Raw genomic sequence first — 21998 nt, forward strand, 5'->3', positions numbered from 1 at the left:
CAACAACTTTGTCATTAATTATGAACCAAATCTGTTTTATAATTTTATTGAATAGAAGAGCAGAATATCACTCTAATGATATCTGGACAGATGTAAATCCCATTTAGTTGATAATATTGCTAATATAATTAGTAAGGTATGTTAAATAAATGATATATGGATATTCCCAGTTGGGTAGAACTCTTTTATTTATTGGTAAATAAATTGGTAGAAGAGTTGAGGATGTTTAAAGGACTTTGGTGAGATGATTGGTGCCTCTTTTCGTCTTTTTCTTTGTTCCTATAGAGTTTGTTTTCTCTGCCACTTCTGTTTCTTTGTTTGCGTTGTTTTTGTTTCATATTATTCTTTATTTTAAAATATGTTTATAAATTTATAAAGTACCCAGAGTTATTGAGAGTAAGATGGCATAGGAATTTAATCTGTCATATATACACAGCAATGTGAAATCAAAGCTGCCAGTTCTTTAGCCGGTTTTGACCTTCATACACACCAAGTTCTTCCCAAGAAACCAAGACATTGTAATGTATCAGTCTAGTATATATATGGATCCAAGCAGTGTGGCCTTTTGTAATTGACAGATAGAAATTTTATCAATGTGCAGATTTTCTAAGAGCCACTTAAGATTCTGTGATATGGCACCAATATGCCAATGGGACACTATGGCCAATTTATGCCACAATCTTTCAACTTCAATTTTCAGATCTCTATGATCTTCTCCAATTCTTTGTCTTCTGCTCTACTATCTCCTAATACAGCTATTCTTTACTTTTAAATAAACTAGTACATCTATAATAGATACTTCTTATTGATAGTACAGTCCATTCTTTGTTGTACTGAATGTGAGAACCCTAATCACGTTGTTAGTACTGTATTTTCCGGTGTATAAGATGACTTTCTAATCCCTGAAAATCTTCTCAAAAGTCAGGGGTCCTCTTATACGCAGGAATATACGGGTAGCCGTTCTCTGAATTTAAAACCAATCTGCCCCCTAGTGGCCAGCCCTATTTTTTTTTTTACAGAAATAAGCACTAACAAGACAAAGCTTTCTAGCAGCAAAGGAGCTCCTATTGTGCTCATCTATAAACAGAAATTCAATATTGTACTGTATTTTCTGGCATACAGGATGCCTTTCTAAACCCTGAAAATCTTCTCAAAAGTTGGGGGGTCGTCTTATACACCTAGTCGCCTTATACGCCAGAATATACAGTAATTAATGATTTTTAAAAAGCCTTATGCAATTAAAGCACAATGTAACCATTTTTTATTTCCTTCAGGAACTTGAAGATCAATTAAAAACAAAAGAGATAGAACTTGAAAAAATTGAACAGACTGGTTTTTCCTTAATACAAAACAAAAAAGAAGAAGTCTGTGTTGCTGTTATGGATACCCTCCAGAAGCTAAATAATTCTTGGGCAAATTTGGACCACCAGGTAAGTAAGAAGGAATGCAAGAAAAAGAATCTTCCATAAATTAGGGTATTTCAAACCCTTGTTTTCAAGAAAGAAGCTACACATAGTTTGAATGATAGAAGTAAAAATCACTTTTAATCAAGAGCTGTTCCTCCATGTTCCTCTTCTTTCAACCCAGTCCAGATGTTGAAGATTATTCAAAAGCTAGAAACGAAGAATTATTGATTAATTAAGAAAACCCATATGCTGTGCATCAAATACTTAATTATATACTAGATTCCTATTTTTTTTTACTATCATATTTGTTTGCACTAATCATTGATTGATTGCTTATGTGTCATTTTTGATTCTAAATTACCACATAGGTAGATTTTCTCCATGACTGTATGTCCCTAACCTGTTCTTTCAAGTTCCCAATGATACACTAATCACAGTTAATATTAACTATGTTTGTTAATATAACATAGATGTTCAGATGACATGGAAACTTTCAGTTGACCTAAAATAGAAGCGAAAATTTCCATGCAATTCAAGGAGAAGGAATAAGCATATCAGAGCCTACATCTGTTTTATGTTTTGTATCTAAATTACAATAGAAGAGAATATGTGTAGCTCAGTGTTGAACTGTGAAGTCCTTGGTGCTCTCTGAGTTTGGTTTTTTTGTTTGCAGACGTTTCACTATAAGACAGGGATGCTAGTGAGTTTGCTCCCTGTTTATATATAGTAGCTTGCCTTACCAGTGTTGAGAGTGTGGTTTTCTCTTTGATTAGGGCATTGTAAAATTGATACCCCATTTGCTTATATACCCACTAACTATTCACATAGACACTCCTCACACAAAAGACATTGCAGAAATTTTGGTCCCCAAAGTAGTTCCCCATGTCTAGTCCTGTTTGGTTAGTGAGTGTGATGGCATATAAAATAAACGAATAAATGAATTTAATTAATAAATAAATATTACCATCTTTCTTGAAGTGATTTTTCTCTCTCTTCCTTCCCTGTTTCAATTTCAACTATTTCTTTCAATATTTCCTCCCCCTCCCTCCCTCCCTCCCCTCCTCTCTCTCTGAAAAAAAAACATCTTTCTTTCAAAGTAAAAATATTGATTTGATTATCCTCGGCAAACTAAGCAGCTGTACATAGCTTCTAAATAAGAATTAGAAGAAAATAACTGCAATAATTACTGCATTCTTATCTAAATAGTCATCATTTGTTAAAATAAAGTTATAGACTATAGACAAATAATGCCATAGTAAAATATGACATTTTTTTTCAATTCAAAATTATTTTAGTAAATACATTGGTATTTTTAATATTTATTGTATTTCTTGTTTCATTTTGGCCAGGTAGGTCAGCTGAAAACACTGTTACAATCAGTCCTTCATCAGTGGAGAGTTTACAAAGGATCTTATGAAGAACTTAATAGCTACATAATGGAAGCAAGGTATTCTCTGTCTCGCTTTCATCTTCTTACTGGCTCTTTGGAAGCAGTGAAAGTCCAAGTAGATAAACTTCAGGTAAGCCATAAGAGCAAACACATTTATTACGTTAAGCAAGAGCGTGGAATTTTGCCAGAATGTTAAGAAAATAAATAATTGCCACCTTAAATGTAGTTATGAAATAAACTTAAAATTAGTCCAAGGCAACTCATACCAGTCTTTATTCAATGATGCTTCAGGACTTCATCACTTCTTTGCTACCATCAATTTAGTGCCTGCTATAATAATTACCTGCCAATTGTGATTTTGAAAATGAGATTTTTAAAAAATTGCTATCTCTTACAATTAAAAAAAAACCCTCACATTTCTTTTTGGTTGAATCTTATTTTCCTTTGTTTAGAATTTGCTAGATGAATTGCAAAAGCAAGACCATCGCTTACAAAAATTTGGGTCAGTGACCAATGCACTATTGAAAGAATGCCATCCACCAGTTACAGAGGCCCTTAGTAATACTTTGAAGGAAATGAACTTAAGGTATGAAAATACTGTTGTTGTTTTAAGTAAAATCTACAATTTGTACTTACCAGCAGATTGGAAATTTAGTGTAATGCAGTCGTAATTCTGTGTTTTCCTTTTCTCACTTTTTTCTTATTCTTATATATAAGATAGATAGATAGATGGATGGATGGATAGATAGATAGATAGATAGATAGATAGATAGATAGATAGATAGATAGATAGATAGATAGATATCTTCAAGATATATATATATATTGAAGAAGTAAAATTTAGAATTGTGTACATTTAGTCTGTTAACTCATTATGTAAAACACTTTGCTATTTCCAAATACGTTTTTAATGTTTCTTTAAAATCTCTCCCTATCATGCAGCCAAATCTAGCTGCATTTTTGTTTCAGATAACATTGTAATAATAGCAAAGATTTTGTATGTCCTTGGTGTAGTTTTTGTATGTCCTTGGTGCTCTTCCAGCAACAATATAATAATACAAATACTTAATTTGGGAAGAACAGATAGCAATATGTAACCAACCTTTATCAATCCTATAAAACACCAAGCAAATTAAGCTTCACTGTTATTAAATGGAAGACTATTAGGAAGAATAATTCAATTTCAGTATTTTCTATTTGTCTTCCAACTTCTTTAACTCTTTCTTCCAGATTCTCTTAACTGAAAACTACTGATGGTACCCTGACTGTAAATGTTTAATTCTTTTAGCCTTCTATCTTTTTTTTTAAATTAAATACTAAAATCCTATATTTCTACAAAGTATAGTACCTTTGCAGATGGCATCTGTTGAAAGGCTACTTTATGCCATGTATTCAAAAGATTTTCTTCATCCACCATCCATTATTTGAAGGATGTTCATATCTTATGTATCTTTTGCACTAGAATCTGTTTATTTATTTTCCAGATGGAATAACCTTCTAGAAGAAATTGCAGAGCATTTGCATTCCAGTAAAGGTTTGCTTCAGCTCTGGCAGAAGTATAAAAATTATTACATGCAATGCACTTCCACTGTCCGGCAGTATGAGGACCGAACAAATGAACTTTTGAAGGCTGAAATCAATAAGGACACTGTTGATGATGAAGTCACTGCTTGGATTCATGACTGCAATGTATGTTTAATAAGCTTGGGATGTAAACTTTTGTTCTCGGTAATACAGTCCTATAGTGAGACATCAGCAAGCAAATAAGTATAATAAACTAGTACAGATTATTACAAATTAGGAAGGCCCTGATAGTGGAAAGAAAATGTCTATCTCTCCCTCTATTATTTGTCTCCCAAATCTTGCAAAGCAAGTTTATCTGCTTTTCCATATTTTTGATTAGAATTACATTATTACATTTTTCTCCGGGTCATAAGAAATAAAGGGCTATTTTGTGCCAACCAATAGATGCATGTGAGTTGAGCAGAGAATACAGTAAATCCAGTTAATTTGGGGGATGGTAACCATGCTTGGAAACTGTGGCTTTCTTCTGCTACTGATAGTATCTAGTGCAGTGTTTCTCAACCTTGACAATTTTAAGGCATGTGGACTTTAACTCCCAGAATTCCACAGCCAGCATTGCTGGCTGTGGAATTCTGGGAGTTGAAGTCCACATGCCTTAAAATTGTCAAGGTTGAGAAACACTGATCTAGTGACAAGCTGAACAATTTTGCTTCTTGAGGAACATTATTCATAAGTGTAGTCTTTTCATCCTTTTGTTCTGTTTTGTTTGAGAGAGAGAGATTAAAGCAATATATCATGAAAGGTGAGGTAATCTCTCCTCATGTGATTATTAAAACACTAGTTTTGTTAGATAGATTAAGTGGAAATAGAAAGAGACCATCCTGAAGTCACTCAGGGAACTCCACATTTGGGTAGATATGTGAATCTGGGTCGCTCAATAGAAATTGCACATTATATCTTACATATATACTCTAGAATACAGCACAGCCACAATTGTTTGTATCACATCACAAAAGTGAATTAAATCCTTTCAGGTTTTTGTAAGAATTGGACATAATCATGCCAGGACGACATACTTGCATTATGCCAAGTGCTTGTGTTCAAAATGCATCAAGACTGGTATATAGTAAAATGAACGTTAATATTACAGTTGCTGTCTTCAGTTTTACATTTGCTGTGATTTCCACAGGATCTACTTAAAGGCATGAAGACAATGCAAGATTCTCTATCTGTTCTGCATGAACTAGGGGAACAGCTGAAGCAGCAAGTGGATTCTTCTGCAGCAGCAGCTATCCAGTCCGGCCAACTCTTACTAAATCAGAATTTAGCTTCTTTAGAGCAGGGACTCAACAGACAGCAGTCAATATTACAGGTAGAGAAATTTTCCTTTACATGTCAAGGAAAGTAGCCTCTTATTGTACTTTCAACTAGTCACACGGCTATAATTTATGTGCTGTCAGAATATCATACTTAGGACATAATAACACAAGCAATCAGTTTGGGGAAAAGAACAGCTCTCCTCAAAAGAACTTTTTTATTCAGACACTTACTGTATTTGAGAACTATTATATACAGATTGACATTTGTTGTTCTTCTGTCATTAAGTTGTGTCCGACTCTTCCTGACCCCATGGACCACAGCATACCAGGCTCCCTGTCCTGTACTGTCTCCCTGAGTCCGCCCAAACCCACATCCACTGCGTCAATGATGCTGTCTAACCATCTCATCCTCTGTCGTCCCCTTCTCCTTTTGCCTTCACTCTTTCCCAGCACCAGGGTCTTTTCCAATGAGTCATCTCTTCTCATTTGGTGGGCAAAATATTTGCGCTTCAGCTTCAGTATTTCTCTTTCCAAAGGATAGTCAGGGTTGATTTCCTTTATACCAGGGGTGTCAAACTGCCGGCCCATGGGCCGGTTTCATCATACCAGAGCCGCGTCCACCCCATTGCTGACAATGGCAAAAAAGCTCTGATACGTCGTGCGACGTCACATGACATCGCGAGTTTGACATGTCTGCTTTATACAGACTGTTAGTATAGCATTTCTTTACGTTCCTATGTTAACACATTTCGGTAGATATGTGAATCTGAGTCGCTCAATGGAAATTGCATATTATATCTTACATATATACTCTAAAATACAGCACAGCCACAATTATTTGTATCACATCATAAAGGTGAATTAAATCCTTTCAGGTTTTTGTAAAAAATACACATAATCATGCCAGGATGACATACTTGCATTTAAATCTTAGCATTTCACCTTTTTTTTTTCTAAAGCAAATAACCTATAAATAAATGTTTTCATTCATTTGGCAATAGCGCTTTTAGTGTATAATTTGAATTATGACCTTAAACAGCATATGGTACAACTTTACTTACAATTGATTATTCCAGCTTTGTATCGTTTAAACACCACTTTTTTAAAATTTAGAAATATAATGTTCTTCTTTTATATTGGATTTCATGCCATTCTAGCATGAAAAAAAAATACCTGTATTAATGAGCCTCCCCACTTTTAAACATTTAAGGCAGGAGTTCAAGATTACCAGACCTTTAATCACAGTCTGGCAGGACTGGAGCAGTGGACAAAGCAAGCGGGAGAGATGCTGAAAACGCAAGATCCAAGCCACTCATCGGACTCATCCCTCATTCGGAACAGAATGGAAGAGCTTAAAGTGAGTTTTTGAAAATGCTTTTTTTTTTTTAACTTTCAGAATGTATTTTATTTATTGTTATTGTGTACTTATTTATTTATAAATGCACGGTGAAAAAAAAACAACACCTGAATTGAAAGTGAGAACTACATATTTGAAAATGATCAAGAATGGTAGATTAAAAGAATGAATGAGATTAAGTAATCAGGTAAATTAGGTTCATATCAAGGAAACTAGAATAAAGTGTTCTCATGTATGTACTGTATATTCCGGCGTATAAGATGACCCTCATCTTCGGCACCAAGTTGCATGCCTTGAAAGTCGTCTTATATGCCGGAAACTACTGTTATTTCTGGCGTATAAGATGACCCCCGACTTCGGCGCTGATTTCAACGCTTTCAAAAGTCGTCTTATACACTGGAAAGTACGGTATATAAACAGCCACCAGCTATTTAACCTGTATGTATGTATTCTCATAGAATAACAGGATCTGTTACAATAAGCGGTGCTGGGTTCCTCAACAGAGTGTCTCACAGATGTTTGCAGTGCTACATTTTTCCAAGCAATCCCTAGTAATCATAACATCAAAGCCTTATTAGCACAGTTAAGAGCCCAAAACTTTTTTAGGGTGTATTCCAAGAAATAGCCTCATGTTTGTTGCACTGAACTCCTTGGAGAGAGATCAGATGTGTTATTAACCCAAATTTACATTAACATTCTGTCTCTGTAAATGTAAGTAATATCAGGCACTTTAATCAATCTTCTTTAAAAAAGAAAAGTTGTTATTTTTTTTCTCCTAAACACAATTTCACTTGTGAGCTACTCAGATTAATAGTTACAATATGGGTAATTGAATAAGCTGAAAATAAAATATATTTTATCATTGTAAAATAAAGCATCTAAAATTGTACTCCAGTATAAAATAAATGTTTTGCAATAAGGTACTCAGATTACAAATATGGCAATTAAAACTATTAAGAAACCTTGTTTCTTGTCACTTTATAGTGCCAGATGCTGAAATTCAGCAGCATGGCACCAGATTTGGATCGTCTAAATGAACTGGGGTATAGGTTGCCCCTGAATGATAAAGAAATCAAAAGGATGCAAAATCTGAATAGATGCTGGTCAGTGATTTCTTCACAAAGTACTGAAAGATTCAGGTAAGTCAGATATTTACAAAACAGTGTAATTTATACAGATTGGCGTTTTAGTAAAGCAGAGTTGAACTAACAATTCTAATCCTAATGTTCAGACTAATTCTAGAATTGCATAAAGTTCGGAAAGATATAAAAATTTACTTAATTCTGTTATATGCTTTCAAGCAAGACTCTTTTCTACTATGACTCAAAAAAGCTCCAGAAGTAAAATTAAGAATATATTAAATCTAATTTGCCAGAGCTTTATTAAAATCTAAATTAATCTACTCCACTGGCTAAAAGGTTGTTTGTGTGCACCTACTTTTCAAAAGCCAATTGGCCTTCCCAAGGCAATTAGATGACACAAGTAAAACAAATTAGATATAAAATGTCAGAAAACTCAAAAGAGTGATGTCCCTAGAAAAAATTGGTTCAGGAGATAGATGCTAGGGTCTTATTTATAGAATCATCTCTTCAGTCAAGAAGCCAAAAGGATGTTTCATGATTCTTCAGATTCTGGTCTCATTAAAATTGCTTGCTGCCTGTTTTCCTGGCCTTAATTGATACTCTGTGACCTATGGATTACTAATAATCATTGCCACAGCAGGAAAATTACATGCAACAGAATAAGTCAGTCAGGGTGTGAATATTATAGGGAGAGACAACATTATCATGTATACTTTTTGCTTCAGACATGCTGAATAGCTGTAGGAAACCCCATTCCTTGAGCTGTCAAATATTGTATCAATTTATTTGATATGTATGTGTGAGGAATGAAGAATGTGTGCCTTTGACCCAGGTTTTGCTTACAATGCCTTTAAATCTACTTTCTTATCTGAAAAGAACTCCAGTGAAAAATAAACAGCCCTAACCTCTCCTTCTAATTACGTCACCATGTTCCTGCTGTGCCTTTAAACAAAGCAAAAAAAAAAAGGGGGGGGGATCTTTGTCACAAATGGATTGTCTAGTCCAGGGATGTCAAACTCACAACTTTATGTGATGTGTCACGATGTAGTGTGACTTTTTTCCCATTGCAGGCAATGGGGTGGGCAGAGTTTTGGAATGATGCATCCGACCCGTTGGCTGGCAGTTTGACAGGTCCCTGGCCTGGTCTAGTCTGTACACTCAACTATGGTTTCTTTTAAAAGATTTTACTGGAAAAACCAGAGTTAGGTGCAAAGCCCAAGACAAACAAACTGCATTGTGGCTTAGTATAATGCATGAGCCTAAACAAAGGGAGAGAGAAAGAAAAAGCTGATAAAAAAGTAAGGTTTACAGAAGTAACAGATTAAAATGTGTGTTTGATTATTACTGTCTTTTTAATTTCTCCACAGAGAACTCTTAATAAGCTATTATTAAAACAGAGTGTGCTTAGAAAAATAAAAGTGCTTCCGAACTTTTCTTTAGGAATTAAAATAAAGTTTTAAGTGAGACAAATAGGTTCACTAACTTAAAATTACAGAAATAGGCATCCCCAAAAGTTTGTGCTTATATCCAGTTTGTTTTCTTTATTTCCTTTTTCATCAATATATTTTTAAAAAATCCAAGATGAAGTCAGTAATGTTGTGTAGGTCAGATTTTATTTTTTTTTAAAAAAAATATCATAAGTTCATTTTTCAAACTCAGATGTAAATTGAATCCCTCTTTATCCCTGCAGTAAGCTACAGTCCTTCATGCTGCAGCAACAAACTTTCCTAGAAAAATGTGAGACTTGGATGGAGTTCTTGGTTCAAACTGAGCAGAAACTGGCTGCAGAAATTTCAGGAAACTACCAGCTTCTTTTAGAACAACAGAGGGCGCACGAGGCAAGTTATAATGACAGAATCCTTGAACTACAGTTATCAACTTCTGCATTTATTGTCAGCAAACTGGAAATGTACTAATAAGGATTGATTTATTCAAACATATTTTGATCTCTGTTCATGATCACAGAGCATGACAGATAGATTATATAGGAGATGGATAGACACTGACATCCATAAAGCACATCCGTGGTTGTAGAGGTGGCCTTTTTTGAGATCCATTAGTTGTAAGACCAAATGTGACACCAATACATATGCAGGAAATAAGCCTGTAAAAATCAGTATCTTGTTCAAAACTAAAAAAATAAATAAAAAATACCTCACCTGTAAAAAGGGGAAAAGCAAATTACTGCTTCAGACTGACATGAATGTAAACAACTAGAAGATATTAATGGAGAGTTTCAGTCTGTAAAAGAGTTAGACTTAGCCCACAGTCACTGATTCATATATTGGGGCTAAGAGGCAGGCGTTCTTCCATGAAATTGATTTTATAATAGAATACTTAAGACTTTTCAGTAGAATCGGGCAACATTTAGCTAAACAGATGAACTGCAAAACGTAAGATAGCATGATCTAAAACTAAGTTGGGAGATTCTGTAATTAATTGAATACAAGAATTCCCCTAATTTGAGAAGATTAAATTTGGTTTCATTTTAGATAATAAAAATAAGTCAGTAGACTTCAAAGGCTGGACATCAGACACATTCTGACATTCATCTGAACATGTGGAAGCTTGACAAAAAAAAAAAAGAATAGGGGCCATCCACAGGCAGAAAGAGACTATCATTGTAAATACATTAGCCTTCTCTGTCTGGATTTTTATCTACCATAGCTCCCTTACAAGAAATAAACAAGCTTATTGCCAACAGAAGTTCTAGAGAGCATGCATGAAATATATCTATGAATGTTCAGCCATGTAGAAAATTGGAAAAAAAAATATTGTTCATAAATTACAAGCTTTTTTTCCTTTGGTGTTATTACTTGATTTTTTTCTGAACGTATAAACAATTTTATGTCTTCAACTTGATAAAGACAAATGGAAAATATTACCTATTTGGAAATTAGGCATTTGCATCTGTATTACCTATGTGTCATATTTTTAGGATAAAATTTAATATGAATATAGTCAGTGATACAAAAGCCATTAAAATGGACCACTTTAATTCATTCCTTTATTGCTACTAGGTTTTTAAAACAATACTGTAGACCAAATTAACCTATAATTAGCTACTTTGCTTTTTAAAAAAAGTCTATGTCATATTTAATAACTTATCCGTCTAAAAATACCATACAACCTAAGTATATTAGAAAGGTTAAACTTTTGTTTTGGAGTCAGACCTCATTTTGTTTAGCTCATTTGGAATTCACTTTTAAAACCTTTTTGTTCTTTAGCTTTTCCAAGCGGAGATGTTTAGTCGCCAACAGATTTTACATTCTATCATCATGGATGGCCAAAACCTTCTTGAGCAAGGGCAAGTAGATGATAGGTAAGAACGTGTATTGTAAAAAATTCATATTTTCCAATTGTTGCAGGTTGGAAAGCTTTGCCTTTTTATATAATATGCATTTACTTCCCTGAAACTATTGGCACACTATAATGATGGATTACTACTATTTGTGAGATTGTATTTTACACGACTGCTATCACTAATAATCCACTTGCTTTCTATTACATATTCTGCCTGCTCACTTCCAGTTGATATTGATTTTAGCTATAACTGTGGTTTCTTGTTGCCCTTATTTCATACATAAGAATTTAGATTAGCAATACTGTTTTCCGCAAGAAAAAAGATGTAACTATGGCAAACTTTCCTTCTGATTATTACAAAGTTAATTTTAGAAGTTCTCAGATGGAGTATTTCAAAGGCAAATGGATGCTACAATAATACAATAACAGAAATAAATTTATCCGAATTCTTAGCCATTCTGGTTGTTTTTGTTTGGCTGACTTTGTTTCTATACTAAACGCAGTATGTTGTGCTTTTCCTTTTTTTAGGGATGAATTTAATTTGAAACTGGCATTGCTCAGTAATCAGTGGCAAGCGGTAATTCGTAGAGCCCAGCAGAGAAGGGGCATCATTGACAGTCAGATTCATCAGTGGCAACGATACAGAGGAATGGCAGAGAAACTGCGCAAGTGGTTGATGGAAGTGACTTGTCAATCAGCAAGTGGGCTGGGCGGTGTTCCTATCCCACTGCAGAGAGCTAGAGGCCTGTTGGATGAAATGCAGGTAACTATACTGGCAGACCATTTTAAATCTAAATAGATTCCGGTATTGCTTAATGCAGAGGGACCAGTTCTGTGGAGAAAGGTTTTTCTGAGGACCAGAGAGGGTGTGGTTTTGTGTGATGCCTCCATCCACGGATGGGACTTTGCTTGTTTGTGCGCATAGGTTTCGGGCATGCCGCAGCCCAGTACCGGTCCATGGACCGAGATGGCGGGTTGGGGACTCCTGGCTTAATGGAACGAGATTTTGAACCTTCTGAGCCATGTTCTGCGCTGCTGTGTCTAGCTTTAAAGAGATAACTAGTTACCTCTTCTTATTATTTGAAAGCAGTCCTCCATTTTGCTGGACATTTTAGAGAGTCAGAAAATAAAGAGAAGATACTGGGGAAATTACAAAAAAAAAAATGTACAGAATGGTTCATTAAGTACGACAGGAAGAAAAGAAAGGAAACAAACAAAAGAGGCAAAATACAGCACAGCAAGAGCTGATGAAATACTTGCTTTCATTATACCATCTGCTTTTCATGCAGAAGTGATTATAATTGAAATGTTTAAAAATCCTCCATGAAGGAAAAGCACTCATCCAGTAGGATACTACTGGCTGACTTATCTGACAATTTTATAAAATCAGAGTGATGTTTCTGGAATGTCTTTGGTCTTCCCAGCTCATAGAGAAAGTGCTTCTTCGCCAACAAGGGAGCTACATTTTAACAGTGGAAGGTGGAAAACAGCTGCTACTCTGTGCTGATGGTGAGACAGAAGGATCCCTACAGAAAGAACTTACAGAAATCCAAGAGGGCTGGAAATTAGCAAACCTCAGACTTGAACAACAGAAAAAGCAGCTCACCTTACTATTAAAAGTATGTTCATTTTAATTGATCTTTAAAAATCAAATTAAGGCTACTCCTCTCAAAGGCTGAATTGCCAGGACATTGACCTTGTTTGCTTTTGCTGAATATTGCATGGCCAGCTCTACATCATTCGCGTCAAGGGTGCCTGGGGGGGGGCTGGGCAGGAGTGGGGAGATCTGAGGGTCTCTGGCAGAAAGGGGTGGGACTAGGGCAGAGCCCATCAAGCTGGATATGTGATGTAGGCAAGGGCCATTTGCTGGCCACTTCCAGGCGATGGTGTATTTCTTCATTCCTCACAAAGGGTGACACCTCCCCAGCATGCACCCAGGGCCTTTGCGGCAGGGGCTGGTTCCTCGCTGTTTCCAGACGGCCTTGTGGAGCTAAGACTGAATGCATTTCAGCACAGATGGCCACCACAAAATTGTACATTGGTTCCTGGCCGGCCTGGGCCAGAGCCAAGGCAGCGGGGCCGTTCCCTCACTGTTTCCAGGATGGCTTCGCGGGCCACATGATACCACTTCGCAGGCCGCATCCAGCCCCCGGGCCTTGTGTTTGACATGTCTGCTGTAAGTGAATGATGCAGTGAGCCACATCATAGGATCCACATTTGTGACCTTCCTTGCCAGCTTCCCATAAGCAAACTCAAGGGGAAAGCTGGCAAGGAACATTGCAAGTCAGCCCAGTAAATACGAATCTTCCATACCATCCCTGCCCAAAGCACCCCTTTACTGACCCTTCCAAACCCTTGGCCAGCTCTCCCATAGCGCCAGCAGCCCTCACACAGGCTTCCTCAGCTCATTTGTGTTCCCTAGCGCCTGCCAAATTCCCTTCTCCAGCAGCACCTGTCTACCCCCCATGCTCCTTATCTGGGACCTTTTCTTCCCACTTAATGATCCATGAGTCCAGGAGCTAGAACAACAGCTGGGTTTTCTGAGCTTGTGGTCATTAAGTAATCTTCTCACATGACATGTGCTTTGTGTGACTGAATTGCTTAATAACTGCTATCCCAGTTTCAATTACTGTCATAACCCAAGAAGTACGTGCACATGCATGCATGCATGAATGAATGAATGATGAATGAAGTGAATGAATGAATGATTAGACAGCAATGAGCAGAAAAACATCTACTTGATAAATATGAAGTCACATAATCCTTATTTGCAAAACAAACCAGTTTTCAGAGACTAGCTATTTGGTTTTGGAGATCAAGTTTGACAAAATGATTCTTTTCATTGATTATTGATGAAACAGAAACATTATTTTCCAAAGAACAGATACAATAGATAATACTAGAATAAAATTACCAATTTCAGAAAAAGATATACAAAGGTTTGAAATTTTAATATGAGTATGCATATGCGTGTGCATGCATAACGTTGCTGTTTTGGAGGATAAAATTATATGTTTACTGACATGCTTATTGGTACACAAATATAAATTCAAAACAATTTCAGATAAATTGGAATTGTTCAAAATGCGTTTTTTATAAATTTAATGGAAGCAGGAAGTCTTTAAACTGCCATATTGCTGTCAGTGCATCCGCTGTCGTCCGTCAGTAAGAGTGAAGGAACGCCGGTACACACTGAGCTCATCAACTGATTTATTGTGAAGACGAAACAAAGTCAGCACTGGGAGTGGCTTTCTCCCAGTGCTCTATAACAGTGTGCCACACCCCGTGCTCCCGCCCCCAACCCCAAGCCGACATCCGCCCAAACCTAATATATGCCCCACCCTTCTTCTGTGCTCTCCCTTTCCCCGACGGAGCTCCACCCCCGCACCCCTCCGTTCGTGTGTTCGGTCTGCGCGTTCCTCTCCCGCCGCCACGCTCTCCCTGCCTACTGGCCCGCCTGTTTGGTAAGTATTCCCCACCCTCAGCCCATGCTGGATTAGCCGGCAGGGGCTTAGCATCCGGGAAAGTCCCCTCGCTTCGGTCCTTCCGCGTTGACGCGCCGGCGTTCGCCCGGTCCGCCGGCCACAGCTGGTCGTCAGGGAATCCCGGGCTTGCCGGCATCAGCTGATCTTCGGGGGATTCCGGGTTTGCGCGCAGACCGGTGTCCGTCTGCGCCTGCGCGTCAGCGTGAGGAAGCAGGTCTAGTGTGAAGCCCCGTTCGGCTCGGGCTTCCGCTGTGGTGGCGTGCGGCTCGGCGGGTCTCGAGGGTGGTGGGCTGTCATCTGCTTCCCCCCCTCCCCGTGTGCATGTCAAGCCTCCAGGAGCTTGACATGTGGCCCCTTCTACCATGTTCCCTCCTAGAAAAGAGAAAAGAGGGGTTGAGTACACGGCATTACACTCATTTCGCCGTGGCTTCTCTGGACACCTACGGTGGAATGCTCGGATTAGCCTAGGGGCGTTTACATCCCCCTCCCCCACCCAGGTTGCGTCCGAGAGCGGATATCCCTTCCACCGTAGGAGGTATTGGAGCTTTCCATGCCGCCTTCGAGAGTCCAGCACCTCCTGTACCTCGTAGTGGGACCCTGAGACCGGCCCTGGGGCCTCGGTAGTGTACGGGGTGCCATGTGCAGGTTTGAGGAGGCTACTGTGAAATGTCGGATGGATCTTTCCTAAGGAGGCGGGTAATCGTAACTGGACTGTGACCGGGTTGATTATTTTAGTTATTTGAAAAGGACCTACATATTTCGGACCCAATTTCCTGCATGGCACCTGTAAACGAAGATACTTGGTGGCCAAATACATCCAGTCCCCCACCTTGAACGGTTTGTGCGCTGCCCTTTTTTTATCCGCTTGGGTTTTGACAGCTGCCTCGGCCTTCTTCCGTGCTGCTTTAACCCGTTCCCATAACCCTGTTACCTGGGAATACCATGTCTGGGGAGTCCGTTCACTATCTGCCTCTGGCGACCATTCGGGAATGGGGTTAAACTCCATTCCATACACTATCTTGAACGGGGTATATCCAGTACTGTTGTGAACGGTATTATTATAGGCCACCTCGGCAAATGGTAGGAGGTCCACCCAGTCCGTTTGCTGAAATGACACATAACTCCGAAGGTATCGTTCTACCATTGCATTTGCTCTCTCTGCCGCCCCGTTGGTGCTGGGATGATACGCTGAGCTTAGGCCTTGGGATGAGCCCAGCGTACGAACGAACTCTCTCCAAAACCGTGCTGTAAATTGCACCCCTCTATCTGATATAATTCTCTTGGGTGTGCCATGGAGCCGGTAGATGTGTTGGATGAACAGTCGTGACAATCGCCGCGCCGATGGTAGCCCTCTACATGGAACAAAATGTGCCTGTTTCGAGAACAGATCCACCACTGTCCAGATCACATTATAACCCCGGTTTTCGGGCAGCTCTACGATGAAATCCATGGCGATCTCCTCCCAGGGCCGAGATGGGTTGGCCACTGTCTGTAATAGTCCCATGGTCTTCCCAATCCGGGGTTTAGCACTGGCACACACATGGCACTTTCTGACGTATTGCTCCACATCCACTTTCAGTCTGGGCCACCAAAACTGTCGCCGTAGCAAATGTAAGGTTTTTAGAAACCCGAAATGGCCCGCCTGCTTGGCATCATGACATCTCTGAAGGACAGATTTACGCAGATTATCAGGCACATACATCTTATCGCCTTTCCAGGCCACGCCATCGCGAATGGTCAGCCACCCTGGATGCTCGTTTGCCCACTTATCCGTCAACATGGCGGTCCTAATGGTGTCTAACTCATCTGGTTGAGATTTGTGAATTGCACTTTTGGTCATCTCCTGCCGCGTAAGGGGCATCAGCGCCTGTACGACCTCTTCCCGTCTGCTATGATACTGTGGCATCCGCGACAACGCGTCAGCCAAAAAGTTCTTTCCTCCTGGCACATACCTCAGCACAAACCTGAACCGGTTAAAGTATTGGGCCCATCGGACATGTTTGGGGGCCAAGCGCCTCGGGGACTGTAGTGCCTCCAGGTTCTTGTGGTCTGTCCACACCTCAAAAGGCAACTCGGCCCCCTCTAAAAGATGTCGCCATGTCGTCAAAGCCCATCGGATTGCAAAGGCCTCCTTCTCCCAGATGGCCCAGCTTCGTTCGGCCGTTGTAAATTTTCTGGAGGTATAGGCACAGGGCTGTAATGTCCCGCTTTCATTCTTCTGCAGCAACACCGCCCCCACGGCCACATCGCTGGCGTCGACCTGCACCACAAACGGAACATCCGGATCTGGGTGGCGCAGCACAGGCTCTTTAGCGAACAACGCTTTCAAAGTCTCGAATGCCCTTTGGCAGTCCATGGTCCACTCCAATGGCTGACTTGGGCGGGGTTTTCCCGTAAGATGTTTCATTCATAAGAGCTCTGTGAGGGGTTGAACGACGGCGGCAAATGATGGGATAAATTGGCGGTAAAAGTTCGCAAATCCGAGGAAACTTTGTAGCTGGCGCCTGGTCTTGGGGGCTTGCCAGTCCAGTACCGCCTGCACCTTACTCGGATCCATTTCCACCCCGTTCCCCGAAATACGATAACCCAGGTAATCTAGTCGCTCTCGGTGAAACTCGCATTTTGATAATTTCACATAAAGTTGGGCATCGAGAATTTTCCGGAGCACCTGTCTAACAAGACTGATATGTTCATCCATCGTTGTGGTATATATTAAAATATCATCCAGGTACACAAGGACCCCTCGGTATAGGTGGTCATGCAACACCTGGTTAATTAACTGCATGAACACCGCAGGGGCCCCTTGCAATCCAAATGGCATGACCCGAAACTGGAAACTGCCTAACGGGCAATTAAATGCCGTCTTCCATTCATCGCCGGCTTTAATCCGTACCCTATAGTAGGCTTCTCGGAGGTCTAGCTTGGTGAATATGCGACCCTTTCCTAAATGTGCCAGTAAGTCCTTCATGAGAGGGAGGGGGTATAAATGTTCGACGCACACTGCGTTTAACCCCCGGAAATCGACACACAAACGTAATGATCCGTCCTTCTTTTCCTTGAATAACACGGGAGCCGCTATCCGAGAACGGGCTGGTTGGATAAACCCCCGTGCTCAATTCTGGTCAATATATCTACGGAGCTCTTGTACTTCTGTCGATGTCATAGCGTACATCCGTGGTTTTGGGAGCTTAACCCCCGGCAACAGTTCAATAGCGCAGTCTGTCGGCCGGTGAGGGGGCAGCTGATCGCAACCTTGTTCGCTGAAGACTTCTGCCAAATCCCTGTATTCCTTGGGGTATGAAAGTTCCCCCTCCTTCTCCTGGAGTTGTGCTGCTACTCCTGGGACCACTGGGACCTGATCCCCAGTCTCACCCTCCACTGGATTTGGGCCTACCCCAAGGCGCACCTTACGGTAACCCCCCTCCCACCATATAGTGGGGGTCCATTTATCTAACCAAGCCAACCCCAATATGACAGTCTCCATCATAATAGGCACCACGATGAAGCGTAGCACCTCCCAGTGGTCTCCCAAGTCCATGCGTACTCGTTCGGTCACGTGAGTCGCGGGGACCCCTCCCAAAAGCGACCCATCCACTTGCTCAAACCGGATGGGTTGTGTTAACCTATATATCCGGAAACCACTATCCACTGCGACTTTCCTACTGATCAGACATCGTGTGCACCCGGTGTCTACTAAAGCTTGACATGCCCTCTGTACCCCCGTTATCGGACTCGTTAGGACTATGGGTAGAACAAATGGTCTAATGGGTTCACTCACCATTGGATCGGCGGACCCGTCGTCCGGACTGTCTTCATCATCCCCCGGTTGGTAGCGTGCCGCAGCTGCAGGCTCTGGGGTGGCCGGGGACCCCCTTCTCACCCCCGGGGTTGCTTGCTGGGTGGCGGCTCTCGAACTCTCCGCGGCCGTCTTCATGGGGGTAGCCCTACCACTCGTTGTGGGCTTACGTGGGCTAGGCGCTGGGCACTCAGCTGCTCGGTGGCCCGGCTGGTTGCAACGGAAACACCGAAACACAGCCTCCCCAGGTGCACCGGAAGGCTTAGATGTTGCCCGTAGCGGCACCTGGCCTCCCTCTCGCTGCTTATCTTCAGAACGCCGTGGCCTCATGATATCCCCCAATCCTCGATGCACCTCTTTGAGGCCTACCTCCAGCTCGACCACGACCTTGAACCAGTCCCGCAGTCTGTTCGGAACTCCCCTGTACACGCAAGCCTGACGTAGGTCGTGGTCCAGGCCAGCCCGGAAATGATGCACCAGCAATCGCTCTGGCCATGAAGAATACAATCGACCGGCTAACTTACGGAAGTCCCGCACATATTCGATGGCTGGGCGCTTCCCCTGCTGTAGTGCAAGGAGGTCTGCCTCTGCTCTCTGCGCTCGGGTAGGATCTTCAAATCTCACATGCAAAGCGTCCAAAAACAGCCCCGCACTCCCCAATTCACGGGCGTGGTCGCTATACAGGTCGGCTGCCCATGCAGCCGCCTCTCCCCGCAGAGCCGCGGTAACTGCGCCAACCATGGCCCATTGGGAGGCATATAATTGGGCATATTGGTCTAAATGGCTTATGGCTTGGCCCAAGAACATTGCCAGGTGATCAGGGTTGCCGTCAAACGTGACAGGAATGGGAGGGGCCCCCCATGAACTCCCTGGACCCCATGGTCCCAGGGGTTGGCCTGGCATGGCGCTAGCATATCCGGGCGCAGGCCCCAGCTGTTCCACACCCCCTCTCACTACAGGACCTCTAGCCACCTTTCTGGGACCAACCTGCTGGGTTGGTTGTGGCTGACCCGGCGGGCCGCCCGACGGGAGGCCCGGGACAGCCGATCCACCTGCTGGAGGCGGCAACTGCAGCCTTGGACTGCTCAAGCGAAACCTGGATGACGGGGTGCGTGTCGTAGAGTCTTCTTCCGATTGCCACATGTTGGAACCACCCCTATAGCTTGCCTTGCCAAACCGGTGTCGCAAAACATCCATCGTATCTTGACCCGGAGCCGTGGAGTAGCTCCAGTCTTCATCGTCCTCGGAGGTGACGCGCCTCTCCCTCCACCCCGGGTGAACGGGCTTCGGCTTGGGTGTCAGAAGCTGCCCGGTCTGCACCCCAGCCACCGCTGGGCTTTGCCACCACTCCTCTTGTGGTTTGGCAGCCCCTGTCTCATCCACACCGGGCCCTGGGTTTGTGGCCAACAGCAGCTTTGGCCGCACCACAGGCTGCTCAGCTGCTTGTTCCAGCTCCGGAACGGCCTCACCGACACCACCAGCCTCCACCTCCCCCTCGACCAGGGAAGCGTCCTGCGTGCCTTCTGCCATACCTCTCTCCTCCGCAGCACGTAATAGGTTGAAAGAAGAAAAGGAGTGCTGACTTCCTGTCAGTGCATCCGCTGTCGTCCGTCAGTAAGAGTGAAGGAACGCCGGTACACACTGAGCTCATCAACTGATTTATTGTGAAGACGAAACAAAGTCAGCACTGGGAGTGGCTTTCTCCCAGTGCTCTATAACAGTGTGCCACACCCCGTGTTCCCGCCCCCAACCCCAAGCCGACATCCGCCCAAACCTAATATATGCCCCACCCTTCTTCTGTGCTCTCCCTTTCCCCGACGGAGCTCCACCCCCGCACCCCTCCGTTCGTGTGTTCGGTCTGCGCGTTCCTCTCCCGCCGCCACGCTCTCCCTGCCTACTGGCCCGCCTGTTTGGTAAGTATTCCCCACCCTCAGCCCATGCTGGATTCGCCGGCAGGGGCTTAGCATCCGGGAAAGTCCCCTCGCTTCGGTCCTTCCGCGTTGACGCGCCGGCGTTCGCCCGGTCCGCCGGCCACAGCTGGTCGTCGTGGAATCCCGGGCTTGCCGGCATCAGCTGATCTTCGGGGGATTCCGGGTTTGCGCGCAGACCGGTGTCCGTCTGCGCCTGCGCGTCAGCGTGAGGAAGCAGGTCTAGTGTGAAGCCCCGTTCGGCTCGGGCTTCCGCTGTGGTGGCGTGCGGCTCGGCGGGTCTCGAGGGTGGTGGGCTGTCATCTGCTTCCCCCCGTCCCCGTGTGCATGTCAAGCCTCCAGGAGCTTGACAATTGCAAACATGGCAAGAAAACAGAATGAAATGGGGTTTTGAAATTTTAAGCAGTTGTTTAGATGTGTACTTTCTTTTTTTAAATACCGAAATAAATCAGTGGATTGTAGTGAGTATTTAAGAGCTCTCATTTCTGTACATATCTGTTTATTATAGGAAATCCAAAATACTGTGATTGATGCCCTAATAAACTATTCTTGTGATTAAAGTTGTCAGTTACAATATTTGATTGCATTATATTCAATTTTTCCCTTCCCTTTATGCCGTTTACTTTTCTGATGGGGAATTAAAACAGTATTACTGTTCTGGTGAATTCAGGATCTGACTTTATAGAGTATTACAAAATACTAACGCACAACGCTTATCAGATCTTAATCACTTGTGAATAGTCATGTTGCCTTCTACAGCTACAGCTTCTATATTGTCATGGTTTGATCAAATCTAATGTGTAGGGTAATGGTTAAGATGTTATGATGACCCTCAGTCATCTAAGTTTACTGAGTGACTTAGAGCCACTCACTCTTTCTTGCCCTAACAAGAATCACTGAAAAATTAGATGAAATGTACACTGCTTTGTGCTGCTAGAGCAGACATGTCAAACACAAGGCCCCGGGGCCCGGATGCAGCCCGTGAAGTGGTTTCATGTGGCCCGCGAAGTCATCCTGGAAACAGTGAGGGAACGGCCCCTGCTGCCTTGGCCCTGGCCCAGGCCAGCCGAGAGCCAATGTACAATTTTGTGGTGGACATCTATGCTGAAACACATTCAGTCTTACCTCCACAAGGTCATCTAGAAACAGCGAGGAACCAGCCCCTGCTGCGTCAGCCTCACCCCCTGGGTGCATGCTGGGGTGGTGTCACCTTTTGTGAGGACTGAAAAATGGACCATGCATTGGTGCTTGCCCCGGTCCCACCCCCTTCTGCCAGAGACCCTGTCCCACTCCTGCCCAGGCCCCCACAGATACCCTTGACGAGAAAGATATAGAACTAGCCATGCCCACCCAGTAGGCCACACCCACTCCATCCACACCGACCCAGTAGGCTGCATCCACCCTGGCC

The 21998-nt window shown here is 42.4% G+C and overlaps 1 protein-coding gene across 21 annotated transcripts in view; it reads left to right on the plus strand.

Annotated features, from left to right (window-relative positions):
* SYNE1 (spectrin repeat containing nuclear envelope protein 1) overlaps positions 1-21998 on the plus strand; it is a 306096-nt gene that overhangs the window by 222769 nt on the left and 61329 nt on the right. For all 21 annotated transcript variants that reach the window (XM_039356302.1, XM_039356310.1, XM_039356316.1 and 18 more), the window contains 11 exons: positions 1275-1430; positions 2756-2926; positions 3249-3382; positions 4281-4485; positions 5510-5692; positions 6850-6996; positions 7981-8135; positions 9769-9916; positions 11306-11400; positions 11910-12144; positions 12806-13000. In XM_039356302.1, the coding sequence (XP_039212236.1) occupies positions 1275-1430; positions 2756-2926; positions 3249-3382; positions 4281-4485; positions 5510-5692; positions 6850-6996; positions 7981-8135; positions 9769-9916; positions 11306-11400; positions 11910-12144; positions 12806-13000 (1824 nt within the window). The remainder of the gene's footprint in view (positions 1-1274; positions 1431-2755; positions 2927-3248; positions 3383-4280; positions 4486-5509; positions 5693-6849; positions 6997-7980; positions 8136-9768; positions 9917-11305; positions 11401-11909; positions 12145-12805; positions 13001-21998) is intronic.

The sequence above is a fragment of the Crotalus tigris genome, unplaced genomic scaffold (assembly GCF_016545835.1).
Source record: "Crotalus tigris isolate CLP2741 ecotype Arizona unplaced genomic scaffold, ASM1654583v1 scf7180000018818.712119, whole genome shotgun sequence".
Classification (NCBI taxonomy): Eukaryota; Metazoa; Chordata; class Lepidosauria; order Squamata; family Viperidae; genus Crotalus; species Crotalus tigris.